Genomic DNA, 14,717 nt, shown 5'->3' with positions numbered 1-14,717 from the left:
AGCCTTATCCTACATTGCAAGACGTTTCCACGAGATTTTTTTTTTTGCAAACACTGATGAGCTAAATTATGCACTGATTGAGAATTAGAAGTTTTAAGCAAGGTTCATAATTTCAGTGTTGATATCAGGCTCAAATTACACCATCTTGGTGTCATGCTTGCTAGCACTCATAGACAGAATGAGACAATTCGAACAGCGGTGACATTACTTTTGACTAATCCCATCCTTTTGATTCACTCCTATTTGGTTTACATCCAAAACAATAACATAACAATTTCATAGTCAATTAAATTAACAGTTCATAGAAACAACTAATACTATAAGACAAACATCTTAATTTATGATATAACATACTGCTAAGAATATCTCTACTAAAACCGTAATAGCAGGATAACACTAAATTGCCTTGTATTTACTTTGGCATATATATGAAGTTACATTAATTAAACCAACCTGTATATTTGATCGAGTAATTATTTGGAATGGATCTCAATTGGATTTTACTTGGCTCTAAATGATTATGTCCTGCTCGACATGAGCTAAAACTAATATTTATACAGCCCATTATGAGCAATACATGGGATCGGGATGGGTCAAAAATATAATTTTTAATCCATGTTTATTGGCCTTGATCAGTATAGATCACCCATGCTAACTGAGCAAATGGTGTCTTAATGGTAAAACACACTCTCAATTTAAGTTTCAAGAGAAGAAGCCAAGGAAGAAATTTGCAATAAGTCATAGTTTCACTGCTACACTCAAATCTCATAGAAGAGCAACTACACAACAATGTTAGTGTAGCTTCTTGAAAATAAAGAGCTCATATAGTAGCAGTTATAACTTATAAGACAATATAATGACTCCAAAGAACTAGCATAGCAAAGTCCATACGTACCATTATCTACTAGAGGTGTACTTGATCTGTTCTGGCTATATTGATCAACAATATAATGAGATGAAGCTGAAGATCTTCTCTTAACAAGAGCCATTAAAAGAAGAGCCAATACTAACACAGCTATAACTGTCACAACAATGGCTGCAGCTTTCATACCAGAATTCTGATTTCCATCATCGGCTGTGGATGAGCTTATATCTCCAGCTTTAGACATGCCTGAAGGTGCTGGGCTAGATGACCAGGAATTTCCATCTATTCTATAAAAGAAAAAGTAATCATCAGAAGAAAAAAAAAAGAACAAAATCCACACAAAAAAAAGCTTAAAACCACTGCCACTCACTTGAGGTTATGTATACTTTTCAATTTGTTTGGAATCCAACCTGTAAACTGGTTGTTTTGAATATTCCTGACAGTATAATGAGAAATATGGTTAAAGATTGGTGAGTATGCAAATGTAAAGCAAACAAAAGATAAACAATCAGAAAAAACATAATGTTCTCACATGAAATTTATATAATTTCACATAGTAAACATATTATTAAATTATGAGATCCTTGTATCATTATTGTAAACCAGACTTTCCATTGCCTTGAACAGCATTCATAAGCATCATTTGGACTCAAGCATCCGAGAGATGAATCAAGATAACAATGTTAACTTGATAACTCCAACAAAATGATGTTAATTTCTCCAGCACATATTTCACAGCTATGAAAATCCACATAATTTCATATTCAACAGGAGCAGACACAAAATTAGCTCCCAAGAAACTTTCTTTTAGAGTAATTGAATAACAAACAGTAAGTAGTTGTACTTGAAACTGCATATTATATACTTCTTTAACTAGAAAAAAAGAGCATCTAAACATGACATGACTATCATAAAAATACTTACAATTCTTCAAGAGAAAGATGGGCAAGCACACCTATTGAACCACTAAATTGATTGTTCTGTAATAGCCTGAAAGTGAAATACAAATAACATCAGATGTAAAAGACAAGAGCTTAGGTTGAATAAAATTTCGAGTTGCTTACAAATTTTTGAGATCAGAGAGGGATCCACAGCTTTGAGGTAGGTTTCCTGAGAATTGGTTGTATGAGAGATCCCTGATAACAGAATTTGAAATTGGTAACAGAGAATATGACCGTATGCACAGAATTCATAGACAAATAACTGGCATGCAGATAGCATAACCATTATCAAGTCAAACAAAAGTATCATTTAATCTTATTGAAGCTGGAGGAAAACTTATCCAAAGTGGAAGAACCAAATTTGCAATATTTCCAAATGACAGCATATGGTGCTCCACAATCATTTCTTGAAGATTCATGAGAGTCAACATAGCAATCAACTAGTTGGACAAAAAAGAAAAGTGTGTAATAGGTGAATTCCACCTTGACATGTCTAGAAGCAAAATACATGAGTATTTCTGTTTCTAAATATTTATAACGAAACTATAAGAAAAATCTAACCGCCATTTATCCTTTGCATTATTAGCACTCCAGTTCTTTCTAAAACCCTTACAAGCCTTAGATTGCAAATAACTTAATGGAATAAAATTAACACATTAACCATCACTTACCACTATATATAATTAAATCTTACATGAAAATTTCTCTAATAGGTCATGATCTTATGTTTGTTGGTAATCTTAAGCTTAGGCTTTCTTCTACTACAATCCCTGAGGAACCACGAGTTCAATATAACAACATGATCTTCCTACAAACCTAATCTATCTATTCATCTCCCTACATCTCACACAAACCCTTCCCTACCTCAGGCATGTCTCCCAATTTTATTGTAGCATACATTGTTTTCAAAAACCTCCACCGAAATCGCTTATGCATCCCCTAGTTTATGCAGTGCGAAACCACATGACATATGTATTCAATCCCTAGCTCATTTAAAGCCCAAAGCATGTTTAGTTAAATATTTATATTAGAATAAACCAATTTTGTTAAATAGATGAGAAATTGAGAAAAATTGATGTATTTCTTAGCTCAACAATAATTTTCTTATTATACGGATTATTGTTGATTAACATGATCTTTGCTTAAATTCAACATTTATAAATATTTACATTTTATAAATTAATTATGGTTATTAACTTTTTTTTAAAAGTTTTTTATATAAATTTTGCTTATTAAAATTGCATAGATTGATTAATTTGATTAATTATATAGTAGATGCAAATACATACAATTTTTTGAGATATTATTGTCAATGTACTAGATATATATTATCATCAATAACCAATGTTAATTTTTAATTTTATTCACATTGCCAATGCGAGATCTTATCCAAATAAGATTTATTAAAAATGAATGTCATAGGGTATTAGTGAATAATGAGGAAATAAAAGAGCACAAGAGGTACTTTTGTCAATTTTTTAATGAAAGTTTAGATGATTAACTTAACTTAGGTAATTTAGGTAGATCATAGAAGTATAAAATTTTAAATTTTTATAGTAAAATTCAATTTTTAGAATAGAACAGGCCTTACTGGGATGCAAAATGGTAAAGTAGTTGGACCATATGATATTCTGATAGAGGTATGAAAGTGTCTGGGAAGGAAGGTATCGAATGACTTATAAAGTTATTGAAACGAAAAAAAAATCTCATCAGTAGAGGATATCCCCTTATATAAATACAAAAGAGACGTATAAAATTATATGAATTATAGGGGTATTAAACTAATAAATTATACCATGAAACTTTGGAAAAGAGTAATAGAAAATAGACTAAGGAAGGAGACCATGGGGATCGAAAATCCATTTGGATTCATAGTTGGAAGGTTGATAATAGAAGCTATGCATCTTCTTAACCAAATAATTGAAAAGTATCGAGACAAAAACAAGACTTACACATGGTATTCATTCACATGGAAAAAGCTTATGGTAGAGTCTTGAGGAAAATTATGTGGAGAATTTAAGAAAAGAAAGGTGTTAGCATAGCGTATATTGAAATAATTAATGATATATATGAGAATGTAATGATAATAGTGAAGACTCTAGACGGATTAACTGAAGTGTTTCTTATAAAGATAGAATTACATCAAGAATCAGCTTTAAGTCTCTATCTTTTTACACTAATCATGGATGAACTCACCGGACACATTAAGACACGTTACCATGGTGCATGTTATTTGTAGATGATATTGTTTTGGTATATGAGACACGTGAATGAGTAAATGTTAAACTCGAATCTTGATAGGAAATACTGTAAATGAAAGTTTTAGGCTTAGGAGAATCAAGACAAAATATATAAAATTTAAGTTTAGTAATATTAGATGTAATAAGGAAATATTAAGATAGGAGATGAAGAGTTGCCTATAACTTAGTGTCAGGTGTTCTTTGTAATCTAAAATACTTCTAAAACTTAAAAGGAAGTTATATAAAATAGCGATTAAGTCTGCTATGTTATATGCAGCTGAATGTTGGGCTATAACTCGACCACACAAAAAGAATTTAAGAGATGAGGATGTTAAGGTAAATGTACGAACACACGAGGATGGACAAATAAGAAATGAGAATATAGAGAGAAAATTGGGGTTGCATCTATTGATGGAAAACTCCGAGAGACACATTTAAGATAGTATGAACATGTACTTAGACGACCAATAAATGCTCCAATTAGGTGATATAAAATTATGATAAATATACACATTAAACAAGGAAGAGGAAAACTAAAGAAGACTTGGTTGGTAATGATAAAATAAGATAAAATTTATTTAAATATAGATGATGATATGTCGTAGAAGAATCCATATAATCGATCACACCTAGTGAGATAAAGCTTGATTGTTATTGCTATTGTTGTATTCACATTGCTAATGCACCCACATAAGGATGTTGCATTTGTGTTATGCAATAGCTCAACTACATTTTGCTTATAAACGTTTTTCAAAACTTGATTTTAAAATAGATGAATCAATTAAAGTGAAGATATAAATGGCAAAGTAGGACTAAAGAAAACATTGTTAATATAATAAAAATAATAATTTAACTAATTGAAATACTACTATTGGCATCGCTTTGCATGGAGCTCAATAAAGATAGGATTCATATAGCTGACTCCAACTAATTGTAAAATACCACTTGAAGATTATAATGCAGCATGTCCCCTACCTTTCTTCCTAAAATTGTGGAACATATTCCATCCTTGAGCTTGAGTATTTTGATCATCTTCCTAATTTAGGTCACCTACCGTCAATTCCATCAAGTTCTTCCTCAATTTGGACTCCCTACCCTCATGTACTCTAAGCATCCCCTAACCCCTTAACTTTCCATCAATCACTCGATCTGAACTACCTATCCTCAAGTATCAAAGTCGCCTAGTATGACTAAACTTGCACACTTGAAGAAGCCACAAGGAAATGGCATGCCTAGTCAGAGGAAATATCATAGATAGAGAGGGACTATAAATCGTGCTCATGGAAATTGCAAGAGTCAACATCAAACTGGTTTGCATATGTGGAAATCACAGATGGAAATGTCGGTAGCAAGCAATCATGTGTGGAGATGCCACATGTGAAGGCCACAAGCAGAAATCATGGAGAGGGCTAGTTGGATCACATGCAAAAACCAAGTCATGCATGAAGGCCACATGTGGAGATCATAGTTGTGTATGTTGTCATTTGATAATGTGGATGGCAACGAAAGTAGATGAATCACACACAATAGAACAGAAATGTGTATTCCGAAGCACAAGATGGAGGGAGTACATCTTACACGGTGCAATGTGATGCTACTAGACGTGACTGGGGAAGGTGTCATCTCGCTAGCGGCATAGGGAAGAGAGTAACAAGGTCACTTACTAGCGCACAAAAGGAATAATGGGAAAGAGGAGCAATATTGCTTACAGGAAAGATGTAAAAGAGAGGAGATGTGGATAAGGGGAAGCTTGGTGGGTGGCCTCCCCCTTAGGGAATTTTTCTTCTTTGGAAAATCCTAACCCTAGAAGGGGGATCAATACCATAAAGTATTGCATATAATCAAGTGACCATAAAACCCAAAATCTAGAACTACTAATCTAGGACTAAATCTACTACACCAATAATTCTATCAATATATTCCACTAAAAAAGCCTCAAGCTTGAAGTAAAAACAAATAAGTCTCAAAGTGAACTATTTGTCACAGTGTATGTCGATCTCAACATACTAATGCCAAAAATCATTGATAGAGATAAAGGAAGCACATTCATCCAATGTTTGATTTGATCTCACTAACTAGCAAACAAAAGCATTACCTTCAACAGAAAGGAATATTTTTATACCAAAAAAAAAAAAATTGAAACAACCAAAAGAACTTCTAGAAGTTAGCAAATCTCCTAGAAACTTTGACTTGAATTATATGCTACAGAATCTTGATCTCAGCTTATATATACCAAAATCATGAATACATGCCCAGGAAACTAATATTTTATCCGACATTTGATTTATTTTTTTTTCACAAACTAGCAAACAAAAGAATTATTTCAACGGAAGGGAATATTTCAAAATGAATTTTAAAACAAAAAGGACTTTCCAGAAGATGGTGCATTGCCTAGGCACCTTAATGCTATAATCTAAATGTTTGTATCCATGGTTGTTTTCATCAAGTTTTGAAGGGAAAAAAATCTTGATTAAATTATTGGCAGAATTTTTGTTGTGATGAATTAGACCAATAAGAGAAACAGATACATAGTTTTATTTATATAAGGAAACTACTTTAGCAGGTTTTATAAGTAAAGGAAATAAATCAACAGACTGTCTTACAGCAATGAGAGTCTATGAAGTGAACCAAACGTATCAGTCAACTGTCCATGAAGCTGGTTATGGGCAAGATTTCTGCATTAATTCCAACTTCAAATCATTAATGACAGAGAAGTTTACCATGCAAGGGAATATCCATTGAAAAAATGTAATCCCTTACAGGTACGTAAGATCAGACATCTGAGAAATTGAAAAAGGAATCCCTCCAGAAAGTGTATTTCCACCAAGATCTCTGCATAAATGAAAAGAAATCCCAATAATCTGGTATGTGCATGGATGTCCAGTTATATATTGTTAGCCGTTTAAACATAAAGAGAAGCAAAACACACAACATATTAATGTTGCAAACATTATGATTCACTTGTTTTCAACCACAAACATAGGTCAAACTGACTTTATTGGGCAAAATTCCAGGTTTTACTTGACTCTGATATTTTTCTTTCTTATACTAGAGGAAATAAATAGCTAGCTTGAAATAATTAGTGATAGATAAATAGCATGTTTTCAATGAGACTTACATATGATCAGCATTAGGTGGAAGCTGGTAAGGTACATCACCATTAAGATTGTTCTTGCTCATGTCACTGTACTAAGACAAAGAAAAAACATGTTAAGTTGCAAACCAATGTAGTTGAGCTGCAAACCAATGTATCTAGAGAAATAGCAAGTTAGTTCTCACAAATAAGTTACCGAAGTCATGCTCGATAGTTGGTAACCCAGTGTACCTGACAAACCAAGACCCGAGAGTTCTCTGATTGGCATCAAAAGAATAGATGCAGTTAACACCTCCAATATGTAGTGAAAAAATACAACCAACAGAAAAACAAAAATGTAGTGAACAAGAAAAAGAGAAGAAGAAGCCCAGCTAAGGGATTGTTGATTTTTTTTTTCTTTGGAGAACAATTGTAGGGCAAAGGGAAAAACTCCTTGAAACAGGTGAATGCATGAGAGTGTGGAGATGAAGCGTATACAGAGAAAAGAAAGTAGAAGTTCTAGCTTCTACATAAATTTGTTACAGATTGCGTATAGAAAGGCAGGTGATAACTGAACTAAAACAACAAAAGTAACAAACATAAAAAATAAAAAAAAAATCCAAGAAATATGAAAGTTCCTTACATTCTGGTCACGGATGAGCCAGAGCATGTGATGCCTTTCCAATCATCGCCACAAGGGTCACCTCCACTGGATTTCCATCCATTTAACTGAGAGGGGGAATTTAAGCTTCGAAACATAACATTCAAGGCAGAAACTGCAAAAGAAAGGGCAATAGCTTAGATCAAAGACGAACATAAAAGTATAAAAAATTAGAACGGATAAGAACATTGCAAAACTAGAGTTTCAAAGCTTAGAAGAGAGGATCTCGCAGAAAACTTTTTTTTTCCCATAGTAATGGTGAGCATGCAAATAAATCCAACGTGTGGACAGGCAAAGAGCGAACACTAAGAAGCTGATCAAATGGGTAGAACATTGCATTTTCTCACATTCAATCAGAGGAATATGAAAAGCGATCGTTGATCGACCGGACTGGTACTGTAATCTACGAATCAAAAAGATTCCCTTTTGGCCTATTTTTTGTTATTCCAAAAAAAACATCAAATGGTTTCTTAAAAAAAAAAAAACTACGCTATTCGACCACAATCAACGCAATTCCTATTGGATTCTCAGCCACGGAAGAACAAGACAAGCCCTAGAAACTGCAAAAAATCACAGGCATGGCTTACCGTCTGGCGGATCGGTTTCGCCTCGGACCGGCTTGGCGATCGGAAGGGTCAGCAAGAGAATAACAAGGGGAATAAGACAGAGATCCATCTCGGAAGCAGCAAATCTACAGATCGAACGATTTTTCCACGAGGAAGGGGAGCGAGGGAGAGGTCGGTGCCGATGCTTCGGCAGGCGAACTCCCGGATGTCCCCGTGGGTTCCATTTGTCTCTCCTAAAATTGGGGCATTGGTGGAAGGGCTATCGAGGGGGGTGGTGGCGGTCTTGCAGGGTGCCATTGGAGCGGGTGGCAACCGACAACCGACGTCGCGGAGGTGCCGGGGAGCCTCTCAATTCCGGACCTTATATCGTCGCGAAAAAAAAAACCAACGGTCCGGACTCCCGACCGGACCGATTTAGGCCAAGGGAGTTTTTTTTAAGTCGCTTTAAAAAATATTTAATTTTATTCAAAATTATAGCTCAACTTCCATAATTTTTTTTTATCGAATTAGAGTCTATAATATTTTATTAGATTATTCAAGAATTATTTATGTAATTTTAATTTAAATATATTTAAATTAAAATCGAACTTAAATATTATTTTGAACCGAGTTCACACTAAAATTATTTATATTTTCAACTTTAGAATTCCAATATCACATATATGTTTTTGCATTCGAATTTAAATATTAATATTTTCATTTGCACCCTAGCCAAGACTCTAATAAATTAAGCTAATCTAATAAAAATATATTTATATATTTTTTAAAAAATCTAAGTTAACATAATATTTATGTTTCATATTACAATTTAACAACCATTAATTTAATCATTGGGTCTATGCATAGATCAAAAATTTAGGGGTGTTTGGTTTAAGCATTTTTCATTTTTATTTTTTTAAAAATATGTATTTTCTAAAAATTAAAAAATATTTTTTAGATATTCTCAGATTTACCGTCAATTAAAAATTTATGTGGGAGTCATTTTAGGATTAATCGATTTGATCCATTATAAAAAAAAATAAAAAAGCAATTTGCAAAATTAAAAATTAGTAAATTTGAATAATGTAAGAGATTGTGAAAGATTTACATGAACGTTTGGGATTTGAATTAGTAGAAATTAACGGTCTAGATGAGAGTGACTTGGAGGGAATCCCGCGGACCGACCTTATCAATTCTTCACGGCTCACAGTGTTCTCGGTGCTTTCACTTCCGCTCTTCCATCGGAAATGCTGCCGGCGTCGTCGCCGTCGGTCTCGCTCTCCGCCGCCTCTCTCAGCCTCCGCCTTTTAACCCCTTTAAACCATCCGTTCTATCCTCCCGCACATCGGGCGTTGAACTCCCGTAATCTCCGCATCCGCCGCCGGCGCCGTCCCTGCCCCGCGGCCGCCTCTCGTACGACTTCGACACCGTCCTCCGAGGAGGTATGACTGGCCTAGGTCTGATATTTCTCCTCCTATTCCACCCAAAATGTCGTCTTTATGGTTCCGAACGCCATCAGGCCGCCGGGCTGCGGCAATGGGATACCCTCACAGCCAGGTTCGCCGGGGCTTCCAACATCCCTTTCCTACTGATTCAGATTCCCCAGATTCTCCTCAACTACAACAACCTCATCTCCGGCAACAAGGCTGCTCTTCTCGCTGTCCCCTGGCTAGTGAGCCGCCGCTTCTCCGTCGATTTAGTCCTTCGCCCAAATACTTCCGGTGAGGTTGATGATGAAATACCGATGTTAACGTGGCAGGGGATGCTGACGGGGCTTCTTGGGAACATGACGTTGCTGTCGTACTTCGCCAAGAAGAAGGAGGTGGAGGCGATTGTGGTCCAGACGCTGGGTGTCTTGTCGATCTATGTCGTCCTAGGGCAGCTCGCGATGGCCCAGGCCATGAGCCTTCCGTACTTCGCGGTTATCTCAGTGCTCGTGGTGTCGGGCCTCGTCTTGAACTTTGTGAACTACTTTGGCTGGCTAAGTGCCGGGCTGTGGCTGGTCTGGGAAGACTTCATTACGGTTGCTGGGATCTCTGTTCTTCCTCAGGTGAGCCCAGTTGAGCCTTTATGACTTGAGATTCCCATGCCAATCCAGTGAGAAAACTGTCGAAAATGCCTATTTAATACCACAATTGTCAGGGCAATTTTTTGCCTAGGAATGATCCAAGTTATCGCATAGTGTTTATTGGGATTTGCAGGTGATGTGGTCGACATTTGTTCCATTCCTTCCAAAAAGCATCTTGCCTGGAGTCATATCTTTTGTCATAGCACTAGGAGCTATTATCCTGGTATGCATCTTAGCCGGGCATATGTCATAGAGATTAGTTTACCATGCATTTTTACAGTTTATAGAATAACAACAAAAGCTGTACGTATCAACTATTTCTCTATCCTTCCATTGAGCTTCAAAGTAATTGATAACAGCTTTAGAACTTAAAAATACTGAATATTTTGACCTTTCTAACTGTGTAAGTAAAATTTGCTTTGCTATTCATCTAACTGCGGATTTTATTGGCCATCCTTATATTCTGTTATAAACATTTTAAAATATTATCACACGAACATTCAGGCTCCTTCAAGGTAGAGCGGTTCTCTGTTTATCTTATTTGAAAATGTATAGCCACTTCCCAAGATATCCAATGCTCAATAGTTAAATTCTTGTGAAAGACATACACTGTGTTCTTGTAATACATAGCCATTTGGAGTAGCAAAGTAAAGAAGGCAGCTTGTTACTAGAAGAGAAGAATGCCAAGCAGTCACTGCTCAAAAGAGATCTGAACTGATTTGGCTGAGAACTGAACTGATTGAGCTACTGGGTGATTTATGTATAGCTTAGAGGTAGCGAGCAGTGAGCAGGATGATTGATAATGTTTAATACCACAATCTATTATTGTCATTGAGTTTGCAGTAATTCACTTAAAAATTTCCTTGTAAAACATTTTGCAATTTCTTAGTCTGTAGTAAAACAGGAAATAGACATTTACTTGCAACAATGTTTGGCATCATTATCTTAAACATTTTAACTGTTTATGTTTTGTGGACAATGCTTGATTCTGCAGTAACTAAGACATGCAGGCTCGAATGAGGAAGCTCCCTGAGAAAATGGTGGCATTCATCAGGTCAATATCTGCATGGATTGCCACTCTATTGTTTATGTGGATGCCAATTGCACAAATGGTATGAGCAGGCTTTTCTTTATATCTATGTCAAGTTCACATCTTCTGTTTTCATATGGCACGTCAATGCAGCTTAGTTGTTTCTGTTGCAGTGGACAACTTATCTCAATCCAGATAACATCAAAGGCTTATCAGCTTTCACTATCTTGCTTGGCATGATTGGGAATGGTCTTATGATTCCTCGTGCGCTATTCATCCGTGACTTGATATGGTAGATAATCTTCTCAATTATTCTCACTTCTCAGACGTTCACAGTTTTTTAATCTTATCCACTGTTTATTTTACCTTATGATGTTAATTTTTTTGCCCTTTATGAAGATCGTGCAAATAAATGTGATAGTGCTTATAGAGCATCTGTTTTGTACAATTCCCCTATCGGAAATTTGCTTGTGTTTATATATGAGAATGGCATTGTATGCTGAGGGTGGATATGACTGCATAGTATCGAATGCAATCATAGTTGATCTGAAATAGTAAAGGTTTGTGGATGCAAATATATCAAGGACTCATATGTGTGCTTGGAATATATTGTCATCCTTATCATGCATCCTGAGAAATAATCAAATATTCTTATGTGGGTTCAGGTTCACTGGAGCATCTTGGGCGTCATTTCTACATGGCTGGGGTAATTTGGCCTGCATGTACTAGTAAGCTTCTAGCTCTCAAGCTTTAGCTTTGTGATTGGTGTGGATGTTCATTGTGATATTTCTTGAAATCTTATATTGCAGTTTCAAGAGTATCAGTTGGACTTTCTTCCTAGGTGCAACTTTGAGCTTATATATTTGGACAGGTTCTCACTTTATCTTTGGCGTAAATTGTTTTCCGTATATTGCAATGACATGATACAAACTGCTCCTCTCTGATTGCCGATCAAATTGTGCAGCATTTCAAACACTAGTTTTGATGCCTCAACTTCTAACAACCATGCGATTTCTTTTATTAAATCCCCTTCTTGAAAGTTAAAGTTGTTTCGTTTTCTTTTTGACGAGTAGAATTTGTTTGTGCCAACTGTAGGAGCAGACGATAACTATGTTTTCCCTTTCTGTGTTTGGTATTTGAGAAAGCTGAATCTCGATATCGTAACTTGAAAAAAATTAGTTCACAAGTAACAAAGTTCATGAACTGAACAAGTTTCCTTTTGTTGATATGATACAAACTGTGCCTCTCCCATTACCGATCAAATTGTGTAGCATTTGGCTTACTTCAGTTTGTTGTTTCCATCGCAATTAGGAATAGCACTATGGAGAGATGGAAAAGTACATCAATACAGTTCGCCACTGAAGTCATTGCAAGAACTGTTTTCTGCGACTTAACTGGTACTGCTTGGGACCTGACACAGGTTCATTTACAGCCATCCAAAAGTCGCAACTCTCTCGCTTCTTATGCACCGAGCTTTTCATTTTGTTGTTCCTTTTAACTTTGTCGATGATTATTCCAGTGACTAGAGGATCATCTTGCTCATTGATGAAATTTCCTTTTAAGTCCAAATTGTTCTTGGTTAGCAACCAGAGTTCCAGATCGACCTTATTTCTGTGTTCCATTAATGCTATGTGTTGATTCAAACAGCTTCTCCTGCAGCATGCTAAACTATTAAACGTCACCTTGAAGATTTGGCGGTACAAAGTTATAACCACAAATGTGTATGGTCCTATAGTTGATAGTCTCAAAGGCTGTTTCTTTGAAGATGTTAGGAGGTGATTTCAATGTCACGCTATCTTTAGGAGAGATGCACAGCTACAAGACTATTCGGTATGCAGTTCATGCCTAGTTCCGAAGGATCATTTAACTTGGCGCGACCATTGAAATCCTCCTCCAATGGCTAAACCAGATAGATTCTTTATCAGTTGAGAAGTAGACGATCAATGGCTATCGGATCACCGTGCCATTCTATTTAATTCAGGCCTAAAGATCAAACACTAAATAGGTGCACGAGAGAGACGAAAACTGGATGTTGAGACGGGCGTGAGACTTCGAAACACTCAACTTGCTTCGACCAGATGGAATCAGTGCAAAGTTCTTAACTGGATGCTGGGATGTAGTTTAGCGAGAGGTTGTCCGATCAGCTGGGTAGAATCAACTATGTATATAGCACTGTGAAAGTATCACCCGACTCAATCAGTCTGACCAGTCAGCCACTGAAGGAAACGGCCGATCTTGATGGGCATGACCAAGCTCACCTGACTCAAATCTGCCTGACCAACCAGCAGTTTGTTTGGTTCTACCGACCTAACTAGCTCATCCAACTTTCAAACTAATCGATCCATCCTACCCAAATCGCTTGATCAGATCAATCAACCAGGCATCACCACTCTGAAATACTCCTACTAGTCTAAGTGATGTAGAAGGTAGGGATTATAAATTAGTCGATTTCATCGATATCATCCATTGGCCATATCGGGAGCACATTCTTTTGCTTTGTGATCGAGAACTCAAACCGTCGACAAGTTAGAGACACACACTCGAGTAGCTTCGCGCCAACTTGGTAAATTGTCGCTTGTTTTAAATTGTTTGATCTAATTCACATTACGATCGTACCTCGATTAAAAAATATATATATTATAGTATTATTACGATGATATACAATTCAATCAAATCAAATTTTGTATATGTTACATTTGATCTTGTTTGAAATTGAGTTCCATATTTCAAATTTCGCCCTTGCCTCCCCTCAAATTGCCCTCTTCAGCCTCTTCACATGGCATTGAAATAGACCATGAAGGCAATAGCACAGCAAAAGCCAAGCCAGGGAGACCCCTCACCCTCATAAAACCAGTCATAGAGGTAAGGGCAGAGCAGCAGGAACAAAAACCAACCCATCCCGCCCTTCCCATCGCCGCCACCGCCGCCTTCCTCCTCCTCCCAAATAAACGCTGACCGCTGCTTCGGCGTGCGATACCACTTGCTGAGGAGATGGATGAGCACGAGAACCACGATGGGGCCGAGGAGCTGGGTCCGAAGCAGGAAGACGACGGTGCAGAAGGCGATCGGGATGACAATTTTCTCGGTCGACGACTGCATGGCGAAGAACCCGATCATCGGGAGGATGACGAGGAACAAGACCGTCTTGTCCTGGACCCCCGACACGTAGTCGTACCCATTTCTAAGGTCTTCGCGGCAGATGAACATGGCAAGGGCGGCAACTAGGAGGAAGGGGACGACTGGGGAGGGGCCGACCTCGGCCATTTCAGAATGCTAGGGGAAAGGGAAGTTGCA

General features: G+C 36.8%; 2 protein-coding genes across 2 annotated transcripts; one reads left to right on the top strand and one right to left on the bottom strand.

The window, feature by feature from the left end:
* Positions 1 to 765: 765 nt before the first annotated feature.
* LOC121999759 (protein STRUBBELIG-RECEPTOR FAMILY 4-like) lies at positions 766 to 8,698 on the bottom strand. Its single transcript, XM_042554399.1, has 11 exons — positions 8,368 to 8,698; positions 7,763 to 7,895; positions 7,326 to 7,397; positions 7,165 to 7,230; positions 6,807 to 6,878; positions 6,650 to 6,721; positions 1,930 to 2,001; positions 1,790 to 1,855; positions 1,236 to 1,301; positions 896 to 1,152; positions 766 to 779 (listed from the first exon to the last, which is right to left on the bottom strand). Exons 1-11 carry the CDS (start codon positions 8,453 to 8,455, stop codon positions 766 to 768), a joined length of 978 nt encoding a protein of 325 aa, XP_042410333.1. The 5' UTR covers positions 8,456 to 8,698.
* Positions 8,699 to 9,540: 842 nt separating this feature from the next.
* Positions 9,541 to 13,069, top strand: LOC122002785 (maltose excess protein 1-like, chloroplastic). Its single transcript, XM_042558109.1, has 9 exons — positions 9,541 to 9,767; positions 9,845 to 9,997; positions 10,085 to 10,375; positions 10,527 to 10,616; positions 11,404 to 11,505; positions 11,597 to 11,715; positions 12,089 to 12,151; positions 12,233 to 12,294; positions 12,735 to 13,069. The coding sequence occupies exons 1-9, from the start codon at positions 9,573 to 9,575 to the stop codon at positions 12,815 to 12,817; spliced, it is 1,158 nt and encodes a 385-aa protein (XP_042414043.1). The 5' UTR covers positions 9,541 to 9,572; the 3' UTR covers positions 12,818 to 13,069.
* Positions 13,070 to 14,717: the final 1,648 nt, after the last annotated feature.

Source organism: Zingiber officinale, chromosome 7A (genome assembly GCF_018446385.1).
Source record: "Zingiber officinale cultivar Zhangliang chromosome 7A, Zo_v1.1, whole genome shotgun sequence".
NCBI classification, from domain to species: domain Eukaryota; kingdom Viridiplantae; phylum Streptophyta; class Magnoliopsida; order Zingiberales; family Zingiberaceae; genus Zingiber; species Zingiber officinale.
This window is presented reverse-complemented; position numbering and strand designations above follow the sequence as displayed.

Coding starts and splice junctions, on each gene's coding strand:
- LOC121999759 (XM_042554399.1), bottom strand. CDS start 8,455: ATGGATCTCTGTCTTATTCCCCTTGTTATTCTCTTGCTGACCCTTCCG. Junction 7,231..7,325: donor ATGACTTCGGTAACTTATTT/GTGAGAACTAAC, acceptor GTCTTAGTACAG/TGACATGAGCAAGAACAATC. Junction 6,722..6,806: donor ATGTCTGATCTTACGTACCT/GTAAGGGATTAC, acceptor GAATTAATGCAG/AAATCTTGCCCATAACCAGC.
- LOC122002785 (XM_042558109.1), top strand. CDS start 9,573: ATGCTGCCGGCGTCGTCGCCGTCGGTCTCGCTCTCCGCCGCCTCTCTC. Junction 9,768..9,844: donor CGACACCGTCCTCCGAGGAG/GTATGACTGGCC, acceptor GAACGCCATCAG/GCCGCCGGGCTGCGGCAATG. Junction 11,506..11,596: donor GGATGCCAATTGCACAAATG/GTATGAGCAGGC, acceptor TTTCTGTTGCAG/TGGACAACTTATCTCAATCC.